This window comes from Geospiza fortis, unplaced genomic scaffold (genome assembly GCF_000277835.1).
Source record: "Geospiza fortis unplaced genomic scaffold, GeoFor_1.0 scaffold614, whole genome shotgun sequence".
Lineage (NCBI taxonomy): Eukaryota > Metazoa > Chordata > Aves > Passeriformes > Thraupidae > Geospiza > Geospiza fortis.
Window position 1 is genome coordinate 1,008,550 of NW_005054488.1, and position 25,090 is coordinate 1,033,639.

Here is a 25,090-nt window from a genome sequence, read left to right on the forward strand (position 1 = left end):
CAAGGCAATCCAAAGTTTATGTACTGTCCCCAAAGCCTTCAGGAAAATTAGCAGAGTAGATAATGAGAGAGAAACTCTTATCAAGGAGGAGAATTTACTGATCATTTCCACTCCAGGCTGCAGCTTCACAGTTACTTCAGACTGACCTAATTACAGACTGTTGAAGACAAGGGTCTGATTTTCTCTCTCCCTTGCTAGACCTGGGACTGAGCACACTGAGCAGGATTTGGGGTTTCACACAGGGCTGTGATTCACTACAAATTGACTGTTGAGCTTCTTCAAATTCTTAACAAGTTACTGCTAGGCTGGATCAGCTCCTTCCCCTGGCTCAGCCCAAGCACCTCAAGGGAACATTAGATGAAATGAGGTATGAAACCCCATCTGGAGAAGAACTCAGCTCCACCTGGAGAGACAGAAACCCCCTGGGTCCTGGGCAGGCCTCCACCCCCACAGCAAGTCCCGTGGCTCTGATGCAGTCCCAGCCTTTCCAAGGTGTTTCCAGGCGCTCCATCCTGCTCAGCTCTTCCCCACACAGGGGGCTCCAAGGCAGAAAGGCCCTGTGTGCTACCAGACTGCAAATGAGCAGTTCCAACATTGCAGTGTGCAGGGATGACAGATCTCAGGCTCCCAGAAACATGACACAGCTTAGCAAGATGTCAGCAAAGAACATTTGGCTATCAGTATTCCATAAATAGCCAAGCTATTGAAAAAAGCTGTTCAAGTTCTAGAAATCCATCACTTTTCTATTTTCAGGGTTTTTTCTCATTGTTTCATATCAATGTTCAGAACAGACTTCATACTTCCAAGATCTAAAATGGATGTCTTTGTGGTTTTGGGCTGGAAGACCACATGCTTCAGAGATACAAATGGTCAGAAACTAATCTGTGTGATAAATGAAAAGAGGAATCAAATGGCAGCAGCTCCAGTTCTGCAAATCAATTAGTAATCATTCAAAAAATTAAGTGAGAATATCTTTATAAGCAGAATTGCCATCTTCACTTGTTTGTAAATAAGCAATTTATTTATTATCAGCACCTGCTCAGACAAGCCCTCTTTGAATCTTCTCCTTGGTGTTTCTCAGTGACAGTCAGTAGTTCCAAGAATTGCCTTTTGGCAGTTCTCTAGGCCCTTGTCCTTGCTCAAAAGCCACTCCTTCTTTGGGAGGAAATCCTTCCCTGGCAGGGAGCTGAGGCCCTGGCACAGGTGCCCAGAGCAGCTGGGGCTCCCTGAGCCCTGGGGCAGGGATCCTGTCCAAGGCCAGCCTGGGACAGTGGGAGCTGTCCCCACGGATGGGCCACTGAATACTGAGAGCTCACCCCTGCAGAGAAAGGTTTGGGAACCCCAGTCCAATTCTGCAGAATTTCTCTGGTCATTTCCTGAGCCATCATTCTGACAGCTTCTTACCTTGCCTGCATTTGCCAAGAACACTGAAATAACTGGAAATATCCAGCATTTTCTGGGATCATTGTTGCCATGAATACACCACACTACTCAGGTACACTCCAGTCTAGCCTGGGCTCCTCAGAACTCTCACAATTTATCAGGCAGCAGAGAAAGAACTTTATCCTGTAGGCATAGAACACTTACAAACAAGGCTTGTGTGAATCATGATTCTTCACTTTGTGCATTCCAGTACAATTTGTTGTAGGATGATGAATAACAGAAGTAATTATAGCACATGTCTTAATCCCATCTAAACCAGCTTCTTGGGCTTCACAGAGAAAAAATGAAAAACTTATAGAAGATCATTTAACCAAGTGGTTTTTGAGATTGACAACCTAGAGTCCCTAACATAGCTGCTTTACTGAAAAGTGGAATCAGATTACTCTTAAGAGAAGAAGAAGTAGTATTTTCCCATATTTCTTAACCACCAGGAAATATCCTTCCCCTTTTCATTTCCTATTAAAATAAAGGTGAAGTTAGTGACTCAAAGAAAACTAATGCTGTAAATTATTGGCCTCCATAGGTCTGAAATGATGGCTGGTACCACTGAATCCTTGAAACATGGTTGGAAGAAGTAAGTGGAAAAGTTTTCTACACTACTGTAGAATTTTCTAGTGGTGTGAAAGTGAAGTCTTGTGAAGTCTTAAATATCTGCCTGACAGTATAGACAGAAGTGATTTACAACAACCAAGTTCTAGTCAAAAGTAGACTGAGCTTGCACTGAGCTGACTGATCTCCATTTAACATGATTACTTAGCCATGAATTAAAGTTAGAACTCTCTGCCTTTTCAATGTGAAACTCAATTTATCCCAGAGTGTCTTTCACACTTGATGAAAAATGAAAAGATGAATTCTTTCTGTTTCTTTATGTAATGTAACCACAGTGAACATGTACTTGCTGCAACATGTCATTACCCAGGTTAACATGCAGCATGGACTACCCTAGCAGCATGTTTATAGAAAACAGAACTTTTTAAATGTCACTGAGTTTAAAGAGACAATTGGAGTAAGATGAGTGAAAAATTCATTTGTTCCTTCTCCCTGAGGACAAAGCCATTGTTTTCTTCAGTGGGAAATGAAGAGAAAAGCAGGGGAACAGCTTTGCAAATGAGGATGTATAGAAGCCTAATTTACAAAAATAAAGCAGAACAGTTAATTCCATTAACTTCTGCCAAAAAGCAGCTTAGGTAGGATTCTTACAAATCTTAAGCTTCACAGAACCCAGAGCTCCTGAGAGGCTGGATGAGGAGGGCTGGAGTGCCTGTAAACAGTGCGTTCCCAGCAGAGCTCTCAGCAGCTAAAGGCCCCTGGAGCCTGGAACTGGCTGTGCTGCTGCCAGGGGCTGCACAGCCACCCACAGGAGCAGACATGGGCACACTCACACTTGTCATGCTCAGAAATGCTCTGCTGTCACATTTGCCCAATTCGGAAGTAAATGGGATTACACACAGTGTGACCTGCCATGCAGAGGTGAGAGCAGAGCAGCAGCACCTGTCTGCATGGAGGGCAGGCACACAGCCACCCTGCTGCCCCAAGGCCACACTATCCACACCAGCACAAGGGAAAGGCAAGCACAATGAACTTCAGAAACATGTTTGCAAAGTGGTTTGGGTTTGCCATGCAGGCAGGCCTTTGGTTCATACAAAAAAGATATAAGACTTCTTAATTTTAAATTAATATTAAGTTTAAGCAGTGCAAGCCAGCATAATGTTGAGGTATTTATTGCTAATATGCTGATTAACCATCAACCAGAAAAAATCCCTGAGCCTGTAGCATACGACATAAATAGAACTGCCTTCAGTGGGAATGCTGGATAAAATCTGATACAGGACATGGCTCAAGCTGTAAGCCTAAAGGAATAGTCTTCCTGCTATTTAAATGGGAAAACTGGTCTCACTCCGAAATAACTTCCATGGAAGGTAACAGAAGACTTGCCAGTGTTTTGCCATGGGAATTGGACAGGGCCTGAGCTCTGTTCCACTGCCAGAGGCCATCAGTCCCCCCCCTGTGTTTTCTGATGCACCAGGGAAGGCAGCGGGCAAAGGAGAGAGGGATTCTGATCAGCAAAGAAAACAACCCTCTGGGAAGCTGATTCCATAACAAATATCTCAGAAATTCTATGATCCCCCTCTAAGAATTCACCCTGAAGGATTTAAAAAATATCTGAGAGCAGGTCAGAATAAGGGTCAGAGATATTAAAACTACCTAATCCATGGTGCATGACTATTATGGATACGGGTCATTAAAATTTATGTGCATGAGACATTGTAATTTTGTTACTTAATTACATTTCAGTAGAACTGTGGATGAACGGGAGCATCTTTAAAATTCTGCCCCACCATTCTAATTAGCCTGGCACACTTAAATTTAGGAGGGAAAAAAATCAAGAAAACCTGAAAATAATGCTGATGGGAATGATTACATTAAAAATGGAATTGGGGGAGGAAAGAACAGAGACCAGAATTACCTTCAAGTTGGATAAGCAATTAATATTGGCTCCAGGATATTTTATATAAAGCACAGGAGGTCTAGCAGAATTATTCCACCCAACTGTTGTGAGCTAACCCATTGCACTCAGCTGCAGATACTGCATTTTAGAGAAAAGAAAGAAAAAGGTAAAATAATCTAGAGAAAAGAAAATTAGAATAAATATTCTTTTAAAATTACCTGTGATGTGTTGAAGCAGTTTCATTTAGAAAAGAATGACAGAAACTACACAGCATTTCCCCACTTGACATTATCATTAACAAACTGGGGGGGGGGGGGAAAAAACAAGGGGAAAAAATCCAGTTATTTGCAATCAGATTAGGCTGGGTGACAAAAAGTTCTTTCTCAAACTCCATCTGCAGTTTTCTCTCCAGCCTCCCCTCCCCAGGCAGACAGGCTGGTGTGTCACAGAGCCTGTGCAGAAGCACAGTGTCTGCAGCTCAGAGCAGCTCCCAGTCAGTGCCACCCCAGCTTCTCAGCTGCCAGATGTTGGCAGAGAATACTTAAGCTCCTTACCAGCCACAAATAAACCCCACAGTTTATCTGAGGTTCTATGCAACTTTATTACTTCCAACATGAGGCTATCAAAAATATAAAATATAAAAGTGGTCTTAGGCTAAAGCAATGCAATGGATTACAAATTTGTCAGTGTGAGTAGAAAACCAGGCTTAAAAAAAAGATTTGCATGTGTACAAATGATACATCCAGAGGAAGGTGGAGGGTTGCCAGTAGATTAGCAGATGAGGTGACCAGTGAGGTTCTAGGACCAAGGAATGACAACATGCCCTAGAAGTTTCTCTCCCCTGGATCAAACAGTGAAATCAACACTCATTCCAGTAAAGAGAGATTCTAAACCACTAAATATAGAAACTACAAATCACAGATTCAGCACAATGAGTAATAAAGGTGCCTCAGAAATACAGGAAAAACAGAAGTAGCCAGATATGATGTCATGGAGCTCATTTAAAATCTACCTAAGGCTAATTACAACAGGCCAGGCTCAAGCACCTTTCAGGATAAATCAAGTCTATCTGCTCATTGCAGGGGAAGGAAACATGGTGAAGGGATAACATGGATTCCCAATTCCATGTATGTCCCTGAAACTGGGAATAAATTCAGCTTCTCAAGGCACATCCTTCTCTACAGAAATGGCAGTGGTGTGTTCCAAAGCAGCTCAGTTAGGAGGCTGCTGCTGTGGCATGGAATTGGGCAGCAGTGAGTGAACACACAGTTCCAAGTGTTTTAGCATGCAGGGCTGTTTAGAGACAACTGTGACCTTTTGTCATGTGTAAATACACACAGTTGGAAGGTATTTAGCTTCTAGAGGCTACAAAAGGATAACATTTAGGACAAGTGATGTGCATGGCACTGAGTTGTGGAGTCCACTTTGATAGCTCATATGTCAAAGTTAAAAAAAAAACCAAAATATTGGCTACCCCATCAGGGAGTTCTGAGGTATAAAACAACCTCTGCATGAAGGGACTAAAACTTACAATAACCTTGCCTTTTCAGCATGTCTGCCCCTCAAATCCCAAGAGCAAATGGAACCAGACTTGCCTCTCATGTCCCCAGCATACAGCACAGGCTCCAGACATAATGGGCAGATCCAAAACCTGATCCTTCCAATGCAAATGGAGTTAAGGATTGCCATTTAACAAAACCTTTCTGATGTTCTCACCTTCCTTCCACCTGCTGCCAGTCAGTGAAATTAATTCAGCAAGCAGATTGTGTAAAGGCAGCAGATTATATGAGTTTAGTTTTCCTCCCTTGTGCCATGTACTATTTCTGCTACCAGCTGGTTGGAAATGCCACCTAGGCAGTCCTGGTGAAATCATGGAACTTGACAGCACTTTGGAATTCAAAAGCTGCAGAACATGAATATAAAATGTGATTAGAAATATCGAAACTGTGAAAGAAAATACAGATGGATTTCCAGAACAGGAGACTTATACAAGTCTGATTACAGGAAATGTGAAGAGACAGGATTTGTCTGAATCAAACACGGCCCTGCAGCACATGGACAGGACAGCTCATCTCATCCATGGGACTTGCACAGTTCTTAGGTCATTCCAGCAGCATTCCATGGTGCTCTTCTAGAGCCCAGAGGTGTAAGAAATGCTCTGAGAAGAGCAGCCTTTGTTGTAGTGCATGTATGTAGATCCTGCAATGCCTAGTGACTGTTCTTTGCCTGGACAATTAGGCAAATCAGGCAATTTGGGGGCTCTCCTGTATCGAGAAGAAACTCCAGTTCTCCATTTGCCCATATCATGAGGCACTAAAACTGTTACAAATATCTTATTTACAAGGACTGAATAGTTTGGCTTCTTGGTCCTTCCCTAAATTCTCACTTCACAAGCCAACGGCCACAGGTCTTGCTACAACCAAACTCCGTTTCATGTAATAGAGAAAATAAACTGAAGCAGAGAACTGACCTTTGTCAGTCCTGCAGGTCTCTCTCCTGTACTTAACCAGGAGAATAGGGTAGGCCTGGCCAATCCCAGCTCAGCTGCTGCTGAGACTGCCCAGTGTCCAGGAGAAGCTGCCCCTGGGAAGCTCACACCCCACAGAAGGGCACTGTGTCTGTGCAGGCTTCCCACCCAGAGCACAGTCCATGGAGCAGCCAGGCTAGGCCTGAATGGAGCACTGCACATTGAAGCAGCAGCAGCAGCACACCTAAATGCAAGCCAGAGCAGCTCTTGGATCACAGCCCTACACCTGCCCAGCAGCTGGAACTTTGCAATGTCTCCGTGCTGGACAGCTCCCTAAGCAATGTGCTGCAAGCTCTGCGATCTCCCTGTGCTCAGAAGGCTGCTGGGAGGCAAGCTGGGGCAGAGCAGTGCATCCCACGGGGAGGCAAAGGCAGCCCCAGCAGGAGGGATTCTGTCAGGGCAGCGGAGGGAACAGCTGTGTGCCCGTACCAAAGGGCTCTGACAAATGAGGCGTTTGCACAGCACAGCGGGTACAAAGGGTCTCTGCGAGAGACACAGTGTCTGCAGCTCCTCACATCTGCTTCCAGATGTTCTCAGGGTCTTCTCCCAACAGGTGAGAGACACAGATATGACAGGTGTGATAATGGGTCTTGCAGCACTGCACATTAAGGCAATCTGTGAGCAGATCTGAACCAAAGAGTGATGGCACAGATCTTACAGGCCAGAAAAGCAGGCAGTGCCAGCCAGGAGTGTTCCATGTGCATGGAATGTGCACAGACAGAGAACAGCAGAGACACAATGTCCTGAGAGCCTTTCCCCTGTGCCTGACATACCCTGGGACTTCAAACAGAGAGCCCCAAACAAAACTGCTCCACAGCCTGCAAAGGTGTTCTCTTCTCCCCACAGGCCATGCAGAAACACTGAAACCACCCTGCTTGTGAGAGCTGCATCTACCCTGAGCCTCAGCGTGCTGGGCTCACACAAAGCACACCAGGGCTCACACACCCACCAGGGCTCACACACACACACACACAGGGCTCACACGCACACACACACAGTGCTCACACACACACACCAGGGCTCACACACACACAGGGCTCACACACACACAGGGCTCACACACACACAGGGCTCACACACACACAGGGCTCACACACACACAGGGCTCACACACACACAGGGCTCACACACACACAGGGCTCACACACACACAGGGCTCACACACACACAGGGCTCACACACACACAGGGCTCACACACACACAGGGCTCACACACACACAGGGCTCACACACACACAGGGCTCACACACACACAGGGCTCACACACACACAGGGCTCACACACACACAGGGCTCACACACACACAGGGCTCACACACACACAGGGCTCACACACACACAGGGCTCACACACACACAGGGCTCACACACACACAGGGCTCACACACACACAGGGCTCACACACACACAGGGCTCACACACACACAGGGCTCACACACACACAGGGCTCACACACACACAGGGCTCACACACACACAGGGCTCACACACACACAGGGCTCACACACACACAGGGCTCACACACACACAGGGCTCACACACACACAGGGCTCACACACACACAGGGCTCACACACACACAGGGCTCACACACACACAGGGCTCACACACACACAGGGCTCACACACACACAGGGCTCACACACACACAGGGCTCACACACACACAGGGCTCACACACACACAGGGCTCACACACACACAGGGCTCACACACACACAGGGCTCACACACACACAGGGCTCACACACACACAGGGCTCACACACACACAGGGCTCACACACACACAGGGCTCACACACACACAGGGCTCACACACACACAGGGCTCACACACACACAGGGCTCACACACACACAGGGCTCACACACACACAGGGCTCACACACACACAGGGCTCACACACACACAGGGCTCACACACACACAGGGCTCACACACACACAGGGCTCACACACACACAGGGCTCACACACACACACAGGGCTCACACACGGTGCTCCCCCCCCTTCCCAAGGGCTGAGCCCTGCCAGGGGTGATTCCCCGCAGGTGCCTCCCCAGAGGCAGTGCCACAGCAGTGGCAGCAGCAGCCAGAGCTGCCGCCTTTGTGTGGCCAGCCCTTGGCACAGAGGGCACAGCCACCCACTGACCCTGCAGCAGCTCTGCCTCCTCACTGCCTGTGCCCCAGCAATGCCAGCTCCGGAAAGGGACAGCATTTCCCAGTGTCTTACAGGGAACCACGACCCCCTTCTATTTTGCAAACAATTCATTGCTTTGGACTCGAAAAACAAACACATGCATTAAGATTGATCTTCCTTGTAATTACACACTAGCCCTCCTTCTAACTTTATCAGACATTTATCAGATTTTTAGCTGCAGGTTACTTAGGAAGGGTCTTATTCTGCTGCCATTATTATTGTCAGGTAATTCAATCACATTTAATGGTGTGATTTGTTTAATAGGATGCTGCCCAAGATGAGAAAGAATTGATAAATCCAGCTCCCGGTCAGGTTTCTGCCTGGTCTCAGCTGGAATTATGCCTTTGCTAACCACACACACGTTACATGGTAATTTTCTTGCATCCCTCCCCTGTGCTAGCTTTTCAAGTGGTTCTTAATTAGCTCTGGTTTATTTATGAAAGCATATTTTGCTAGACTTTCCCCAAGAGCTTTAGTAAACAGCTATATTAAGCTTGTATTTACTTATCACATCTCCTGTAATGCTTCCAAGAAGGAGGGGGAAGGGGAGATCGTTTGGAGGGGCAGAGCTGTGTTTGGGCTCTGAAGGTTACTGCCACTTGCAATCCATCTCTTCAGCCTCATTTCCTTTGGAAGCCATGCTCTGCCAAGCATGCCTGTGTGCAAATGTCCATTTGTCTCCTTTCTCGTTGGTTTCCAGCCAACCAGCCTGTTTTGGCCTAATTTAGTGGAAGGCAAAGCTCTTAAAAATACAAAATTCTTATGAATTCTGTGAACAGAATTTGAGAGAGCGCCTGTATGAACATTCCCATGAACACCAAACATCTGGTAATGCTTTCTTCCCCACACACCTTCAGTAGTGATCCTTCCATGTCCTCTTGTCTCCTTTCCTGTCACTTTTAACCAGTTTAAATCCTGCTTAAACTGTTTTGGCTTGTTCTGGCCCAGTTTGACCTCCATCTTTTATCTGATTTTTATTTTGGAATTATAGAACGTGGCACAATTTGTGTCATTAAAACTGTAAGTTCTACAGGATAAGCACATGAACATGAAATTTAAAAACTTTGAATTTTTACAATGCTTGCCATTAAAGCACTTAGAAATTAAATTAAACTAAATTCATCAAAAATTGAGTTGCAAAAATAATTTCACTTTTTTTTAGATCTCTGAAAATTTCAGAAGTTGACTAGAAGAAGTAGGCTAAAAGGGGAAAAAAATTAAAATATTATTCAATATTTCCCAATTTTCAAAACATTCTTATAATTATTTTTTTGCATTGAACAAAGAGGTTAATGAAAACTTTTTTAAAAGAAAATATGCTGATTAAAATATAACTTTTAAATCAACACATTAAAAAAGGGGCCAATGTAATTAGACAGCACTTCCATTCCACAGTGCCAATGTTCTGTTTAACTGAATGGAGTAAATAAGCTTTCCCCTATTCTTGTGACCTTTCAGGAGTTGTCTTCCATGAATAAAACATCCTTCTGATAGACCCCAGGGTTTTCTAAACAAATATCAATGTTTTCAACTCCTGTGAAGATTCCTCATGCAGACTCCCCAGTGCTTCAAAAGAAACCTCCTGCATCTCTGGCCTTCAGTTGTAGTTTAGTTTCAGGATGTATGAAAGCTAGAAGCTATGGCAGACACAGGCAGAAATAAAATAAACATGTACTTTAAAATAAAAAATGGACGAGTGCTACCTCCAAGATTTTCACTTAAGTTCACTGAAGTGAATGGGAAAAAACCAACAGCATTGAACCAAGTAGGATTCCACCCACATGGCCACCCCACTGGATGCTGGTGGCTGAAAGCTTTTTGAAGACTTTGTGTCTCTCAGAGAACCACTTGACATCTCTCAGAGCCACTTCCACAGCTCGTGTTTACATTAAGCACCATTTAGGAAGATTTCTCCTAAGTTTTCAAACTCTTAGCTGACAAATTTCTCAATAATGTCCCAGAGCAGTCATTTGCTTACTGTACATCTGCATCTCGTGACCCTGCACCCTGTGCAGGGCTGGTGAAGGCCTTTACACAAACACAGGAGCCTGGGAGGGAAAGAAGGGACACATAATGCAGGCACAGGCTTGAAATGTACTCCCATGACTCTTTCCAAAGCCCTGAGAAAGTTAGCTAACTCCTTTCCTTCAACTTCCCCCTCTATAAAAAGGGAATATTAACATTTAACGACTTGGAGGGATATGATGAATATTAAGGCTCACTTATAAACTGCTTGAAGGCTAAAAACACTATCTAAAGGCTAAGTATCACCCCCATCATCAGAAATTCATGGTGTATCCTTTCCTCCTCCATATATATGAAGGCAGGAAATTATCTTACCATGGAGATTGATGGCACCTGGAAATTGTAGGCAGCCACCCTCTAAATTATGGTGCATGAGTCACTTCAAGGTATTGCAGTTCTTCCCTCAGTGAGACTGTATTGGCTTGAGCCAATTGTCAGAAACTGATTCTGGGGATGTTTGGGAGAGAAACTGCTCCTGCAGCTGACCTGGAGTACACAAAGCACCTGGGGCAAACCTCCCAGCGATGGAAGAGCTGCTGGCTGTGCTTCAGGATCCCCATCCCAAAACATGCATTCCAGATCACATCAGACAGGGGCTGTGCTTTGCACCACCTGCAGCCATTGCACCACCTGCAGCACCAGCACAGCTGGCTCCAGACCTCAACTCAGATCTGTTCCACTGTGCTGCTGCATCTCTCTGCTCCTCTTTTCCCCATGGACATCATCACCTCTGCACGCCCCCGTGGGGAAAGAAGACAGGCAAGAAACACAACTTATGTTGAAGGTCCTGTAACACATCAGGTGGGGAACTGCCCAGACAAAGGATACTTTAATCAAAAAGCAACTTTAGAATAAGAACTATTTCTGACTCTTTCCAACAATTCACAGCAAGTTTAAATATTCTCAGCAAGTTTGAATTAAGATTGTTTCCTTGATGTTAGGGGAGCTCTGCTGCTAAACAGGGGATGAAGATCAGTGATTTAAACTCTAAGAAATAACTACAGCAACACCTGAGATATCTGTAGACAAAACTCCACTGACATTTCTTTCGTAGCTTCATCTTTTGGTGGGCTCTATCTGTTAGTCTTTGCAGGAAGCAGATTCTCTCTGTTAACTCTGTCACAGCCACAGTGAAATGCTTGAGCCCTTTGGGTTTGATCTTGTGTAATGAAATAATATTGAGTGACATTCTATGGAGCAGTGTCAGCAGGTTCATTAAGTTTAGAAAACTACATCAGCATCCTTGAGCTATTTGACACCCACCCTGTGTGCCCAAACTCTCATTCATTATTCTGGAATACACCATGAGACAATCAAGGGTTTGTCCAAAGACCAAGGACCTTTAGTTAAAAATATTTGTGTGTCACAACCTCAAAATGTGCTCATATGCATCTCAAGAACAGAATACTAAAAAGGAAACAACGAAATCCAGGATGTTTTTTCTTACCTCACCTCATAAGGCTGCAAAGTGCCTCAGATTTTGGTTTTAGACTTTAAGTCTGGCACTTTGACTTCAAGGGTTAAATTTGAACTGCTAGGATACATCATCTCTGAAGGCACTGAGCAAGTTCAACAGTGCTGCAAAACTGGCTTCTTTGCTTTTCATGTTATGGCTTCTAGGCTTAGCAAGCCCAACCCTTTCAATCCTTCCTCACGTGTATTATCATCCAGGCCTCCTCTTTCTCCTGTGAGTTCACGTCCTAGCAGTGATGCCCAAGCCCAACACAATGTATTTCCTTTCCATAACTAAGGAATATCCAAAGTGACCTCCTCCTAAGCAGGACTTTTACAAATTTTTCAGCAATCTCTGTTACCTTTGTAAAAACAGATACGAGCCTCCCATCTCCTGAGATTTTGTTGTGTGTGTATTTTCCCAGCACACAATGGTGAGAAAAGGGAATTATATGTTACTGTGTTAAAAAAAATCCAAATCTTGCTCTCTTGGCTCTGAGGAAAAGTCTGAAAATTTGAAATGAGCAGACACTGAAAACTCCAAAATTGAGGTGAAAAATAAAAATAACTTTTAAATACATTTAATACATTTAAAATTCCTCATCTCTGTTTTCCAAGCCTTATACTCTGATTTTGGACAGTCCTGTTCATGACTTTGGACCATTTCTGAAAAATTGCCAGAGCTTCATATAAGAATCAAAGCAAAAGGCATCCCAGAAAATTCTCTTCTCTGCTGCATTTACAATAACAAGATGTCTACTGAGCTGGTGTTCTCCCAGCACTGGAGTACTGCAAATCATAAGCAACTCATTCCTTACCATGAATTTTATAACTTGGTTCTTAACATCACTTTGCATTTCCTTTTCCAAAGAAAAATGAACACTGTCACGCACGGCCCATTAAGAAGTGTGCTAGGGCACTTTACACACCATGATTGATGTTGGGAAGAATACTCTGGAAAAACTCAAGCTGAAAATCTCATTTGGATTAAGTTCTTCCATACAATCTCTACAAATGAGAAATGGTTTAAGGCCAGAGAAAGCAATTTCCACAAGTATTTTCATTGTGCACAAAAGACATGTGAAGTTCTGTCTTCAGCAGATGCAATTCTTCAATTTAACATTGATTTTGACTTGACAATTTTAGGGGTGACATGAGAAAAGTAATGTAAGAAAGCAGAGACACGCAGAATCAGAAGAACTTAAAGGCTCAAAACACTTCTCAAGAGCACAAGGTTAAGAAAACCTTTCTATTCATCTCAACACTGCATAGAAAGAGGTGCCAATTTATTCCTAGCAAGCTTTTTCTTCAGTTGTGCTTGTTTCCACAGGCGAGAAAAAGCAAATATATTTTAAACCAAGCAGCAACACAGCATAAAAAGACTGCAAAAAAGGTGAGGAACAGCTTAATTCTCAACCTGTCACAGGCAAGCATAAGTTTTATTTCTATCAGGAAAAAAAAAGCAAAATGTTGCTGAAGAAATGGTAAAGTACCCATTTGCCTTTTATGTTCACCAGTATCCAGTATGTACCCAGTGCAAGGCCTCCATGCCAGGCCCTCCTTCCCATGCAGCCTGTCTTGCCAGAAGAGAGATTCTGGTGTTTGTCATAGGAGCCTAGCACAGCTCACTGGAGATGCACAGGCCCTGCCCTGCCAGGGTGTTCCTGTGCTGCAGGAGCACAACTCCAACACTGCCACACCACCCTGGCCACTGACAGCTGGGTCCAAGCACCACTGTCCCACATCACCCCTTGGATACACCTGCACTTGGGAGATTGGCCCAGCTGCTCTCATTCCAGCTGGCTCTTTGTTTTATTGGAGCAGGAGAGCCAGCTCAGCATGTCCTGCCCTTCTGCTGTGCCTCTTCCAATGTTCCCATTCTGTTCCTGGCCCTTCCCCCTGTGCTGTCCACATCAGCTTTGGGGTCTCAGTGCATGAGAACACAGCAGCCCAAAGCCCCTGTCAGTACTAAGCTCCAGAGCAGTTCTATAAAGATGTGGCTGGGCATGAATAACTAAGGAGTGGCACCAACCCCCAGCTGATCAGTGAATGAACCAGCCCTGTCCAGAGGTCAGTGTTAACATCTGTAATCCAGAGATGAGCGACCTGAGTCCCAGGAAGGGAAGTCCCAGAGATGCCCAAGCCATTGGCAGAGGCAGGTGACAGGAGCCAGGCTTCCTGCACCTCATACCCTCTGCACTGCACACAACAGAAACCCCCAGGTGTGCTGACCCTTTGGAAACCCAGGCAATGGTGTTAAATAGCAAATGTGCCAATTCAAGCAAATTGTTCACTGCTCAGGAGAACTGACTAAAAATAGTCCCTTGTACTGCTGCTTTCTTGGAGCAGTTAGTTGAGATTTTATGGCTAAATTTCAGGATTTCAGGTATAGCATAGGAAGTCATATCAATCATTAAACACAAAACCAGCTTATTGCAATAATGCCACCTTTGAAGTGGAGTGTAAAAGCCTCAGTACTGAAGCCTAACTCTAGCAGAAGCACAGCTCTGGTGCAAATGTGGATATAAACCATGTTCTTTATGAAACTCAAGCATTGATACTAATGAACAAGGCCAGCAGGTCTTGTTCACACATCCCCATAAAGCTCTGGGAACACTCAGGAGCCCCAACATCTGATGTTGTGGCATCTGCTTTCCAAGAGTGCTTCTCCAGTGGACCTTAAAGGTTTCACCATTCATTAATATATTCTTACTATTCATGAAGTTTCTTAAGACTGCTGCTGACCTAGGAAAGCTAAAATGGAAGAAAATGACAGGAAACTATTTCAGCCCCAGCAGAGCTGCCAGGCTTTGGTGAGCACCTTTCCCAGGCAGTGAATTGTAGGGCCAGCAGGAGGATGTGCATGTCAGCAGCATTAACTCTGACTAAACCTCTCTGTTCATTTAGTCCAGAAAGTACCATCTGGCAACACTGCTTTTCTCCCTCTCAAAGAGCACCTGAAATTGAGGAAGTTTCAACAGCTGAAGCAACCTTTACACTTGGAGACTCACTGAAGGGAAGAATCCATTGGTCTCAGCCCAGTCTGCCTGTAGTTAAAGCAATCAGTGCCTTGCTGAAAATAGAAGTTTTAAAAGTGTTAGATTTATTAATAGAGCAAGGGACAGATAAAAAGGTGCTGCTCTCTATCTTTACCAGATAATTCCACAACCCAGCTCTCCAGTAAATAATCTATGACTAGAGCCAAGCAAGTCCTTGCAGCAAACTCTAAGATTAAGCGATGATTTTTAAAAGATGCAGTTTCTGCAATGGCTTTTTTTCCTTTCCAAAACAGTTAGTTGCATTTAGAATTATTCTTTCCTTGACCACTGCAAAACAAGTGCAGTGTAACCCCACTGAATGCAAAAAATGTGAGGCAGAAATGCTACAAGCTCAAAAGACAGAAAGTCTTTGCTGCCTAAAGAAAATACCAGGTAAAGCATTTTACTTGCTATACTGTAAGCAGAATTAGCATCATTTTCAAAGTCATCCATTTTATCCAGCATGCCACAACTTTCAGCACTGCCCTATTTCAGGTGTTCAGGAAGCTGTCTGGATTAGGGCAGTAGTCCATTAGTACTTTACATTCCCACTGGTCTGTCCTCTTTGTGGCCTGAGAACATCAGGCACTGAAAGCATTGGTGAGTACCACCTCCTTCAGGCTCCTGACTGGATTTTGCCACTCACTCCTCTGTCTTCTCACCCAATGCTTCTCTCATACAGCAATCACTAGTTTTCAGCTATTTTAAAATAATTCTGTGATTGAATAGGCATTTTCTTAAAATAAAATGTTGCAATTGGGTGTCTTAGTCTCCCAAATAAATGATAGTGCCAATACAAGGAATTAATCCTAATGAATTCTCTAATAATGGGCCAAATCTTTGGATGCTCTAAATGTCATCAGTGGAATTTTTATACTGGCAGAAAATTTGGCCCTACAGATTTAATAATGCATCAGCAGACACTTTTCAGCATTTTTTGGAGGCACAAATTGGAACTCACCCGGTTTCTGCCTAATGGAAGTAGCTGACAGCCAAGGAACTCATCAGGAGTATTTGAAAATTAACTTTATTCATCCCCTCCATGAATTCTTAGCGTGTTGCCTTCTCCCCCAGCTGCTGGAAGTCACGCTTTTCATGGGGGACCCAGAAACCAGGAGAACAAGGAAATGGCTAAGCCAGCCAGGATTCATTTAGCACATGACAATTTGTTAAAAGCTCAGCCTTATGACACACTTCTCACTAATGTCACAATAGTTAAAGAGGAAGGATAGGTTTGATATGTCAAAATGTTATACAGCTTGTCTGTGTTCCCACTGAAGTTCATTTAAAGTGAACTTCCAAAAGGATAAATTACAGTATTTGTAATTTTCTTTCAGATTCTTACTATCCTATTCACATCTAAACTGCACTGGCTCTATTTAATAGAAGTAATCAGATTTACACTTTATCCACTCATTTTTGTAACAAATGCTGTGGAAATAAGCTCAGACTTCCAATATGGAAGTTTCTCACCCCCTGTGTAAGAATAGGAAGAGCAGAAGACAAAAGCAGCAGGTTCAGCTCATGGCCACTTGGTGTGATCTGACTGAGGACTGCATGAGCTTCCAGACTGAGGCAGCTTCAGGAATAAAAAATGCATCACTCCTTGATGCTATGTTAATAGTTATAATCCAACTACTTCTAATTACCTAAATACTTAGAGTCTAAAAGAGTCATCATTTTCCCACTGAATACAGTCAGAGCACTTAGACCTGCTTTAACGTTACAGCATCAAAGGCACAGAGCAGTGTCAGTCGGGAGCAACAAATTCATTGCATTTTTCAAGAAAAGAAGCAGCTCTGATTCCTGAATTCTGCCACTTTAGGACAAATAATGTATTTTCAGTTTGATTTCCTACAGGAGGTATCAGTTAAGGGTGAAGGATTTAGCAAGGCACAATTGCCAAAGCAGTATTCATCACCAAACTTCATCCATTAGTCTAAAGATGCAAGGCTGGCTCCTGGACCAAAGGAAATGGAAATCAGTTTTGTATGAAAGGTACATTCCCTGTGTGTCAGCTGATTCCCTTTCCAAGGGACTGTGTTACTGCCCTTGCCCCAAACTCATACCATATGCATCTATAATTTCTCCTAAAAGCTCACCTGAGTCCATCAAACTGGCCACGTTACCAGCTCGCTCTGACAACACTGCTGCCTTGTCATGTGCCACAATTAACATCCCATTTTCTGACCCTCATCCCCGTAAAGGACTGCTACTCACTCATCAATTCTACATTCCACCTCTGAAACTTCTTCCCCTCAAAGACACACCACTTTGATAAACCAAGAAACTAAAAAAACCTGCCTCTTTTGTATGAAAAGATGGCAACTAGCAATGAGAATAAATGGTGGATAAACTTTAAAGATAAAGTTTAAAAATAAGCAAAAATTCAGTGTTTGAATAAAAAAGCACAGGTCTGGTGAGAGACTGTAAGGTCAATAATGAGCAAAGTAATTTAACAAAAAAAGTAAAATTATACTAATGAAATTTGATGATACACAAAGTTATGCAGTATCATCAACACAGGGGCACTGAACTATTATGCTGAAAGAGGGAGATGTCACAGAACAGTGCAGTAGAAAGAAAAATATTAAAATTGATGGGAAATAATACAGTTATGTATTTAGGAACAATTTTTTTTTCCATAAACATTGGGCTTATTCACCAGAGATAACAGCAGGGAAAGAAAAATATGAATGTATTCATCAATTCCAACCTCAATATGAAGGAGTAATGCAATATGGATAGGAAAAAGGTGAACCTGATTCTAAACACAGCAATTGAGTAATTTTCAGTAAAGAAAGAGATTTGTTAACATTATTATGAGACATACAAGTAATTTCTCCTGCATAATACGTTGGGCTGTTCAGCTGTATTTGAGAAAGGGATTCAAAATGAATTTCTGATGGAGAGAGCAACCTTTATGACAATCACTAGGATGGATGAAAGGGAATTAACAGCTTGGAAATTTATCATACAAAAATTAAGGACAAAGGAGAAAATTCAGTATATCTCAGTAAATAAACCCCAGAGCAAAGGCAGATTAGTTTAAACTGGAAGCCAGTGAAATGTCTTTATATTGACCCTATCACAATGTAATCAGAAACTGAAGAATTTCTAAAGCAGGAAGATGAGGTCCTACAACAAAATTAGCAAAGGAACAGGGAAGGTAAGAAACAGGAGTTTCAAGAATGAGGTAAAGCAGGAAAAGAGAGGAACCCCCAGATTTATGTTGGTAGGAAGCAGTTCCAGAGCCCTTTGTATGGGAGTCAAAAGCTGGATTCAGTGAAGTGACATTCTGAAAGTCTTCCTCCTCAGATAAAGCAGTTTTCCCCCCAGGCTATGTCTGACAGTATCTTGCACTTGAATTAACCACTCGGGATTTTAGGCTAACCTACTTCCCTAGGTTCTCCTGAGGAACTTCATGCTCATCCCAAGCAGCATCCCTGGCTCCATGCTCTGCATTCTGGGGCAGCTCCAAGCTCTGACAGATCTGTGCCAAGCCAGGCTTCCATCACCCAAGGAATGCTTACTGAGCTAGTTCTAAGGCATCTCTCCTAGGATTTCAGATGCAGAGTTCTTTGGCAACCTTGAAGTGTGGCCATCACAAGGTTTATCCAACAAGTACCAACAACACAGACCTTTCTCTAGTCCCTAAAAGGTCCCCTTTAAACACAAATGAAGATTACTATAGCAAAAGGAGCAGAGCTAACTACAGAGCCTGGAAAACATCCTCCAGGGATGCAGGACCTTTTGACACACATGTTATACGTTCCACTTTGCACACAGAATGCTTAATGTCACCATTATGGTTTCTACAGTGAATCCTCAATTATGAGCAGAGTCAGAACAGGTTTTTATGGCACTACTTCATTCATTTACCAAACTCCTTCAAGGTGAAATTTGCCCTAGGTGCTTGCTTGACTGTGTTGCTCCAGAAGTTATACCAGTATAAAATCTGGTTTTACTCTCAGTGATTCGAGATGATGAATGACAAGCCTTAGCCTTTAAATATTCCTGAGGCAATGTGGATGCCAAATATCCCTCTCTGTAATGCTTTAATACTTCTCCAGAGAACTTCAGGGTTATAATAAAACCTGAAAGCAGGGGAACTGATGACTTTCCTGAATTCACTGACTTTTAAACTCTCTTGTTTACAGAAGGTGTTCTAGCTTTCAGACAGATCCTAGTAAATGCTCAAGGCACTTGAAGTATTTGCATTTGAAAAAACCAGTGGCAATCCAGGAGCCACAGGAATCATGGAGTTTATTAGCAGGAACATAGTCCCTTACCACCTGTGCTGACCTACACCTACTGAGAGGCACTGTCCATTAACTGTGGCTGTGGGCTACTGCACTGGCTGAGGAAAAATTATTTTAGTCCATGTGACCAAAGCACAGTTGCAATGGTTGGGAATTTCCACCTTTCCCATCTGAACACACACACATGTCCCAGAGCACTCAGCCAGGAGCTCTGGGAGCTTTGCACTCTTGGGCTGGATTCCTGCAGGGTCTCCAAGCAAACCACATTCCCTCTGCAGCCAGCTGAGGCAGAGCGTGTCCTCCGGGAATGTTCCAGTGCTTGGGAGCACTCCCTGCACGAGATCAGCCAAGGTGAGCCAGGCAGGGCAGGCTGCTGCTGCTGGCCAGTGCTGCTGCTCAGTGCTGCTCTGGCCAGCCCAGGTGTGCCCGTGTGCCCCCAGAGCTCCAACAACAACAGCAACACCAACCCAGAGCTTTGCCCAGGAACACTGGAAGCTGAGGGAAGTCCGTATTCAGCCCTATCTCTTTCTGCCTAATGAAAGACAGAAGTAATAGTAATTTAATCTGGTACCATATCACAAGAGGCTGTACAGCAGAGGAGACCCTAAAACAAGATTAAAGAGTAGAAAGAAAGAGGTCATTCTCTCAGAGCACCATCCTGAAACTCAGAGCCACTGTCCCCACAAAACAGCTTCAAACTACCCTGTGCACTACAGGCCATCTTATATAAGCAACACTCCTATTTTCAATTCTTTAACCTGTTCCACAGCAGCTGTGATGACTACAAAGGATGAGAGGCTACAAAACCAGGCCACGTTAATCTTCTAGTAAAATTTGACATTTGAATCAACCGCATTAAATGAGTCATGAGATTAACAAAGGTGCATAAAAAATAGCTAATTGCAACTTCCAAAACTTTCATCTGACAGATTAGGGAATGTTTTGTCCTTCATGTCACTGCAATTTCAGACTTTTTTAGTAACAAAAATTACATATACATCAATACACAGATGCACAGACTATCTACCATCACTGTAGAAATTTCCAAAAATAATTATTTCACTGGTCATTTTCTTTATAAAACACTGCCTCTGCAGTAAAAGAAAACATTTCATATGCTCTTCAGCAAAAAATTCCTCAGCAATATTTCTTGTCAAAACAGCTGCAGGCGATGAGAGTGGGAGCCATTGGTGGTACTGCTGCAGAGGGCAATGAGAGCCCAGGGGGAGCGCTGCCCTCTGGCCAGCTGGCATCCCTGCCAGCCTGAGCAGGTGCCCCCGGAGCACTCACTGCCATCCCAGCCTGGGGATGGATGGCACCACAGCACCACGCTGCAGCCATGGTGAAGTCATAATGCTCTGCACATTTAATTGGATTGCCTGGCATGTCAGGGAATTACTCACACAGGCCCAGCTGGAAAGTGATCGAGCATTGACTCAGCAGCACTTACTCACCAGTGCCATAAAATGATAAATGGTGACTTTTCAAAGAAGATGAGGTGTGAGAAGAAGGGAAGGGTAATGAGGAAATTACTTTGTACACAACTGCTGGGAGAGACCTCCCTAACCAACAGATTCTGCATTCATCACAATTACAAACAGGTACATTTATTTTGCTGGCATTTGAATTATAAACTCATATGGATATCCCAAGCACTACAATACAAATTATGTCTTCCAGAACTCTGAGAAGTAAGATATCAGGATCTAGATGCAAATTTTTCAAATCAAGTCTGTTTCTACTAATATTAAATAAATCTTCAAATTTCCTGAAAGCACAATATCCAGGTAGCCATCTAATGGGGGGCAGGAGAAGTAAGAAAGAAAGAAAGAAAGAAAAAAAGAGCAGGTAATCAGGTAGCCATATTTACTTTCTAAAATACTATTAACTATACAAAACTCTTCAAGTCAGGATTTACCTTGTTCTTACTTAGACAATGCAGAAATTTTGTTTTCCAACCCTTCCAGTGATAGCAGTACAGAGTAAATTTTTATGTATTTGTGAGATAAGGAAAACCACTACAGCACCAAGATGTTTTGCATGTGCCATAGGGGATTTAATGAACAGAGACAGTGGGCAGAGGAGAAATCTCCTCTGGATCTCTGTCTGAGGCTATTACAGATCTGAGAGCAGGTATGGACAACCCTTCTGCTTTGCCATTTCACCTTTCTCAGTATGCTGCATGTCCTTGCTTGAGATTCACTGCCAACAGCAACAGCCTAAATAAACAGGATTTTGGTGTGATGTATTATCCAGGGATGTGTGATAACTCATATTGCTGGAGCCTTTCAAACTTACATTCTCCCCATAAGGCATAGCCTGTTTCAGTCCTAAAAGCTCATTAGGCAATTATTTGAAGGTGTTTTTTCTAGATCTTGTTGTTGCTTTGTGTTAGACTTCACAGGGCTGGTTCTTGCCTCCTTCAAAACACAGAAATGCAAAATCCTTAACACTCTGTGCTTGTATGTGCACATGCTCAGAACACAAATGCACAGCCAGGAGTGTGCAGCTCTAGTTTTAGAGGAAATGTATGACACGAATGAGGGCTTTATTAGAAGAGAGAAAAACCAAACATTTTCAGGCAGGAGAATGACACTCCTGGAACCACCGGGACATTGCTACAGCAGCAGGGCAGCTGTGCTGTGCAAGTCCCTGAGCTGCTGTGGCAGCTGTGCCCTGTCCCTGATCCCACTGCAGCTGTGCCCTGTGCCTGACCCCACTGCAGCTGTGCCTGTCCATGATCCCACTGCAGCTGTGCCCTGTCCCTGATCCCACTGCAGCTGTGCCCTGTGCCTGACCCCACTGCAGCTGTGCCTGTCCATGATCCCACTGCAGCTGTGCCCTGTCCCTGATCCCACTGCAGCTGTGCCCTGTCCCTGATCCCACTGCAGCTGTGCCCTGTCCCTGATCCCACTGCAGCTGTGCCCTGTCCCTGATCCCACTGCAGCTGTGCCCTGTCCCTGATCCCACTGCAGCTGTGCCTGTCCATGATCCCACTGCAGCTGTGCCCTGTCCCTGATCCCACTGCAGCTGTGCCTGTCCATGATCCCACTGCAGCTGTGCCCTGTCCCTGATCCCACTGCAGCTGTGCCTGTCCATGATCCCACTGCAGCTGTGCCCTGTCCCTGATCCCACTGCAGCTGTGCCTGTCCATGATCCCACTGCAGCTGTGCCCTGTCCCTGATCCCACTGCAGCTGTGCCTGTCCATGATCCCACTGCAGCTGTGCCCTGTCCCTGATCCCACTGCAGCTGTGCCTGTCCATGATCCCACTGCAGCTGTGCCCTGTCCCTGATCCCACTGCAGCTGTGCCTGTCCATGATCCCACTGCAGCTGTGCCCTGTCCCTGATCCCACTGCAGCTGTGCCTGTCCATGATCCCACTGCAGCTGTGCCCTGTCCCTGATCCCACTGCAGCTGTGCCTGTCCATGATCCCACTGCAGCTGTGCCCTGTCCCTGATCCCACTGCAGCTGTGCCTGTCCATGATCCCACTGCAGCTGTGCCCTGTCCCTGATCCCACTGCAGCTGTGCCTGTCCATGATCCCACTGCAGCTGTGCCCTGTCCCTGATCCCACTGCAGCTGTGCCTGTCCATGATCCCACTGCAGCTGTGCCCTGTCCCTGATCCCACTGCAGCTGTGCCTGTCCATGATCCCACTGCAGCTGTGCCCTGTCCCTGATCCCACTGCAGCTGTGCCTGTCCATGATCCCACTGCAGCTGTGCCCTGTCCCTGATCCCACTGCAGCTGTGCCTGTCCATGATCCCACTGCAGCTGTGCCCTGTCCCTGATCCCACTGCAGCTGTGCCTGTCCATGATCCCACTGCAGCTGTGCCCTGTCCCTGATCCCACTGCAGCTGTGCCTGTCCATGATCCCACTGCAGCTGTGCCCTGTCCCTGATCCCACTGCAGCTGTGCCTGTCCATGATCCCACTGCAGCTGTGCCCTGTCCCTGATCCCACTGCAGCTGTGCCTGTCCATGATCCCACTGCAGCTGTGCCCTGTCCCTGATCCCACTGCAGCTGTGCCTGTCCATGATCCCACTGCAGCTGTGCCCTGTCCCTGATCCCACTGCAGCTGTGCCTGTCCATGATCCCACTGCAGCTGTGCCCTGTCCCTGATCCCACTGCAGCTGTGCCTGTCCATGATCCCACTGCAGCTGTGCCCTGTCCCTGATCCCACTGCAGCTGTGCCTGTCCATGATCCCACTGCAGCTGTGCCCTGTCCCTGATCCCACTGCAGCTGTGCCTGTCCATGATCCCACTGCAGCTGTGCCCTGTCCCTGATCCCACTGCAGCTGTGCCTGTCCATGATCCCACTGCAGCTGTGCCCTGTCCCTGATCCCACTGCAGCTGTGCCTGTCCATGATCCCACTGCAGCTGTGCCCTGTCCCTGATCCCACTGCAGCTGTGCCTGTCCATGATCCCACTGCAGCTGTGCCCTGTCCCTGATCCCACTGCAGCTGTGCCTGTCCATGATCCCACTGCAGCTGTGCCCTGTCCCTGATCCCACTGCAGCTGTGCCTGTCCATGATCCCACTGCAGCTGTGCCCTGTCCCTGATCCCACTGCAGCTGTGCCTGTCCATGATCCCACTGCAGCTGTGCCCTGTCCCTGATCCCACTGCAGCTGTGCCTGTCCATGATCCCACTGCAGCTGTGCCCTGTCCCTGATCCCACTGCAGCTGTGCCTGTCCATGATCCCACTGCAGCTGTGCCCTGTCCCTGATCCCACTGCAGCTGTGCCTGTCCATGATCCCACTGCAGCTGTGCCCTGTCCCTGATCCCACTGCAGCTGTGCCTGTCCATGATCCCACTGCAGCTGTGCCCTGTCCCTGATCCCACTGCAGCTGTGCCTGTCCATGATCCCACTGCAGCTGTGCCCTGTCCCTGATCCCACTGCAGCTGTGCCTGTCCATGATCCCACTGCAGCTGTGCCCTGTCCCTGATCCCACTGCAGCTGTGCCTGTCCATGATCCCACTGCAGCTGTGCCCTGTCCCTGATCCCACTGCAGCTGTGCCTGTCCATGATCCCACTGCAGCTGTGCCCTGTCCCTGATCCCACTGCAGCTGTGCCTGTCCATGATCCCACTGCAGCTGTGCCCTGTCCCTGATCCCACTGCAGCTGTGCCTGTCCATGATCCCACTGCAGCTGTGCCCTGTCCCTGATCCCACTGCAGCTGTGCCTGTCCATGATCCCACTGCAGCTGTGCCCTGTCCCTGATCCCACTGCAGCTGTGCCTGTCCATGATCCCACTGCAGCTGTGCCCTGTCCCTGATCCCACTGCAGCTGTGCCTGTCCATGATCCCACTGCAGCTGTGCCCTGTCCCTGATCCCACTGCAGCTGTGCCTGTCCATGATCCCACTGCAGCTGTGCCCTGTCCCTGATCCCACTGCAGCTGTGCCTGTCCATGATCCCACTGCAGCTGTGCCCTGTCCCTGATCCCACTGCAGCTGTGCCTGTCCATGATCCCACTGCAGCTGTGCCCTGTCCCTGATCCCACTGCAGCTGTGCCTGTCCATGATCCCACTGCAGCTGTGCCCTGTCCCTGATCCCACTGCAGCTGTGCCTGTCCATGATCCCACTGCAGCTGTGCCCTGTCCCTGATCCCACTGCAGCTGTGCCTGTCCATGATCCCACTGCAGCTGTGCCCTGTCCCTGATCCCACTGCAGCTGTGCCTGTCCATGATCCCACTGCAGCTGTGCCCTGT

At 45.8% G+C, this 25,090-nt stretch overlaps 2 protein-coding genes across 4 annotated transcripts in view; one reads left to right on the plus strand and one right to left on the minus strand.

Moving 5' to 3' along the window:
* The window catches only part of CTNNA3 (catenin alpha 3), a 417,013-nt gene that overhangs the window by 256,885 nt on the left and 135,038 nt on the right, over positions 1-25,090 (minus strand). The window lies entirely within an intron of this gene.
* Positions 1-25,090, plus strand: part of LRRTM3 (leucine rich repeat transmembrane neuronal 3) — a 79,922-nt gene that overhangs the window by 28,124 nt on the left and 26,708 nt on the right. Inside the window, exon 3 of one of the 3 annotated variants that reach the window (XM_031063219.1) lies at positions 1,967-2,017. The exons of the other annotated variants lie outside the window; for them this stretch is intronic. Within the exon in view, the coding sequence (XP_030919079.1) occupies positions 1,967-1,972 (6 nt within the window). The 3' untranslated portion in view covers positions 1,973-2,017. The remainder of the gene's footprint in view (positions 1-1,966; positions 2,018-25,090) is intronic. 3 annotated transcript variants of the gene reach the window in all.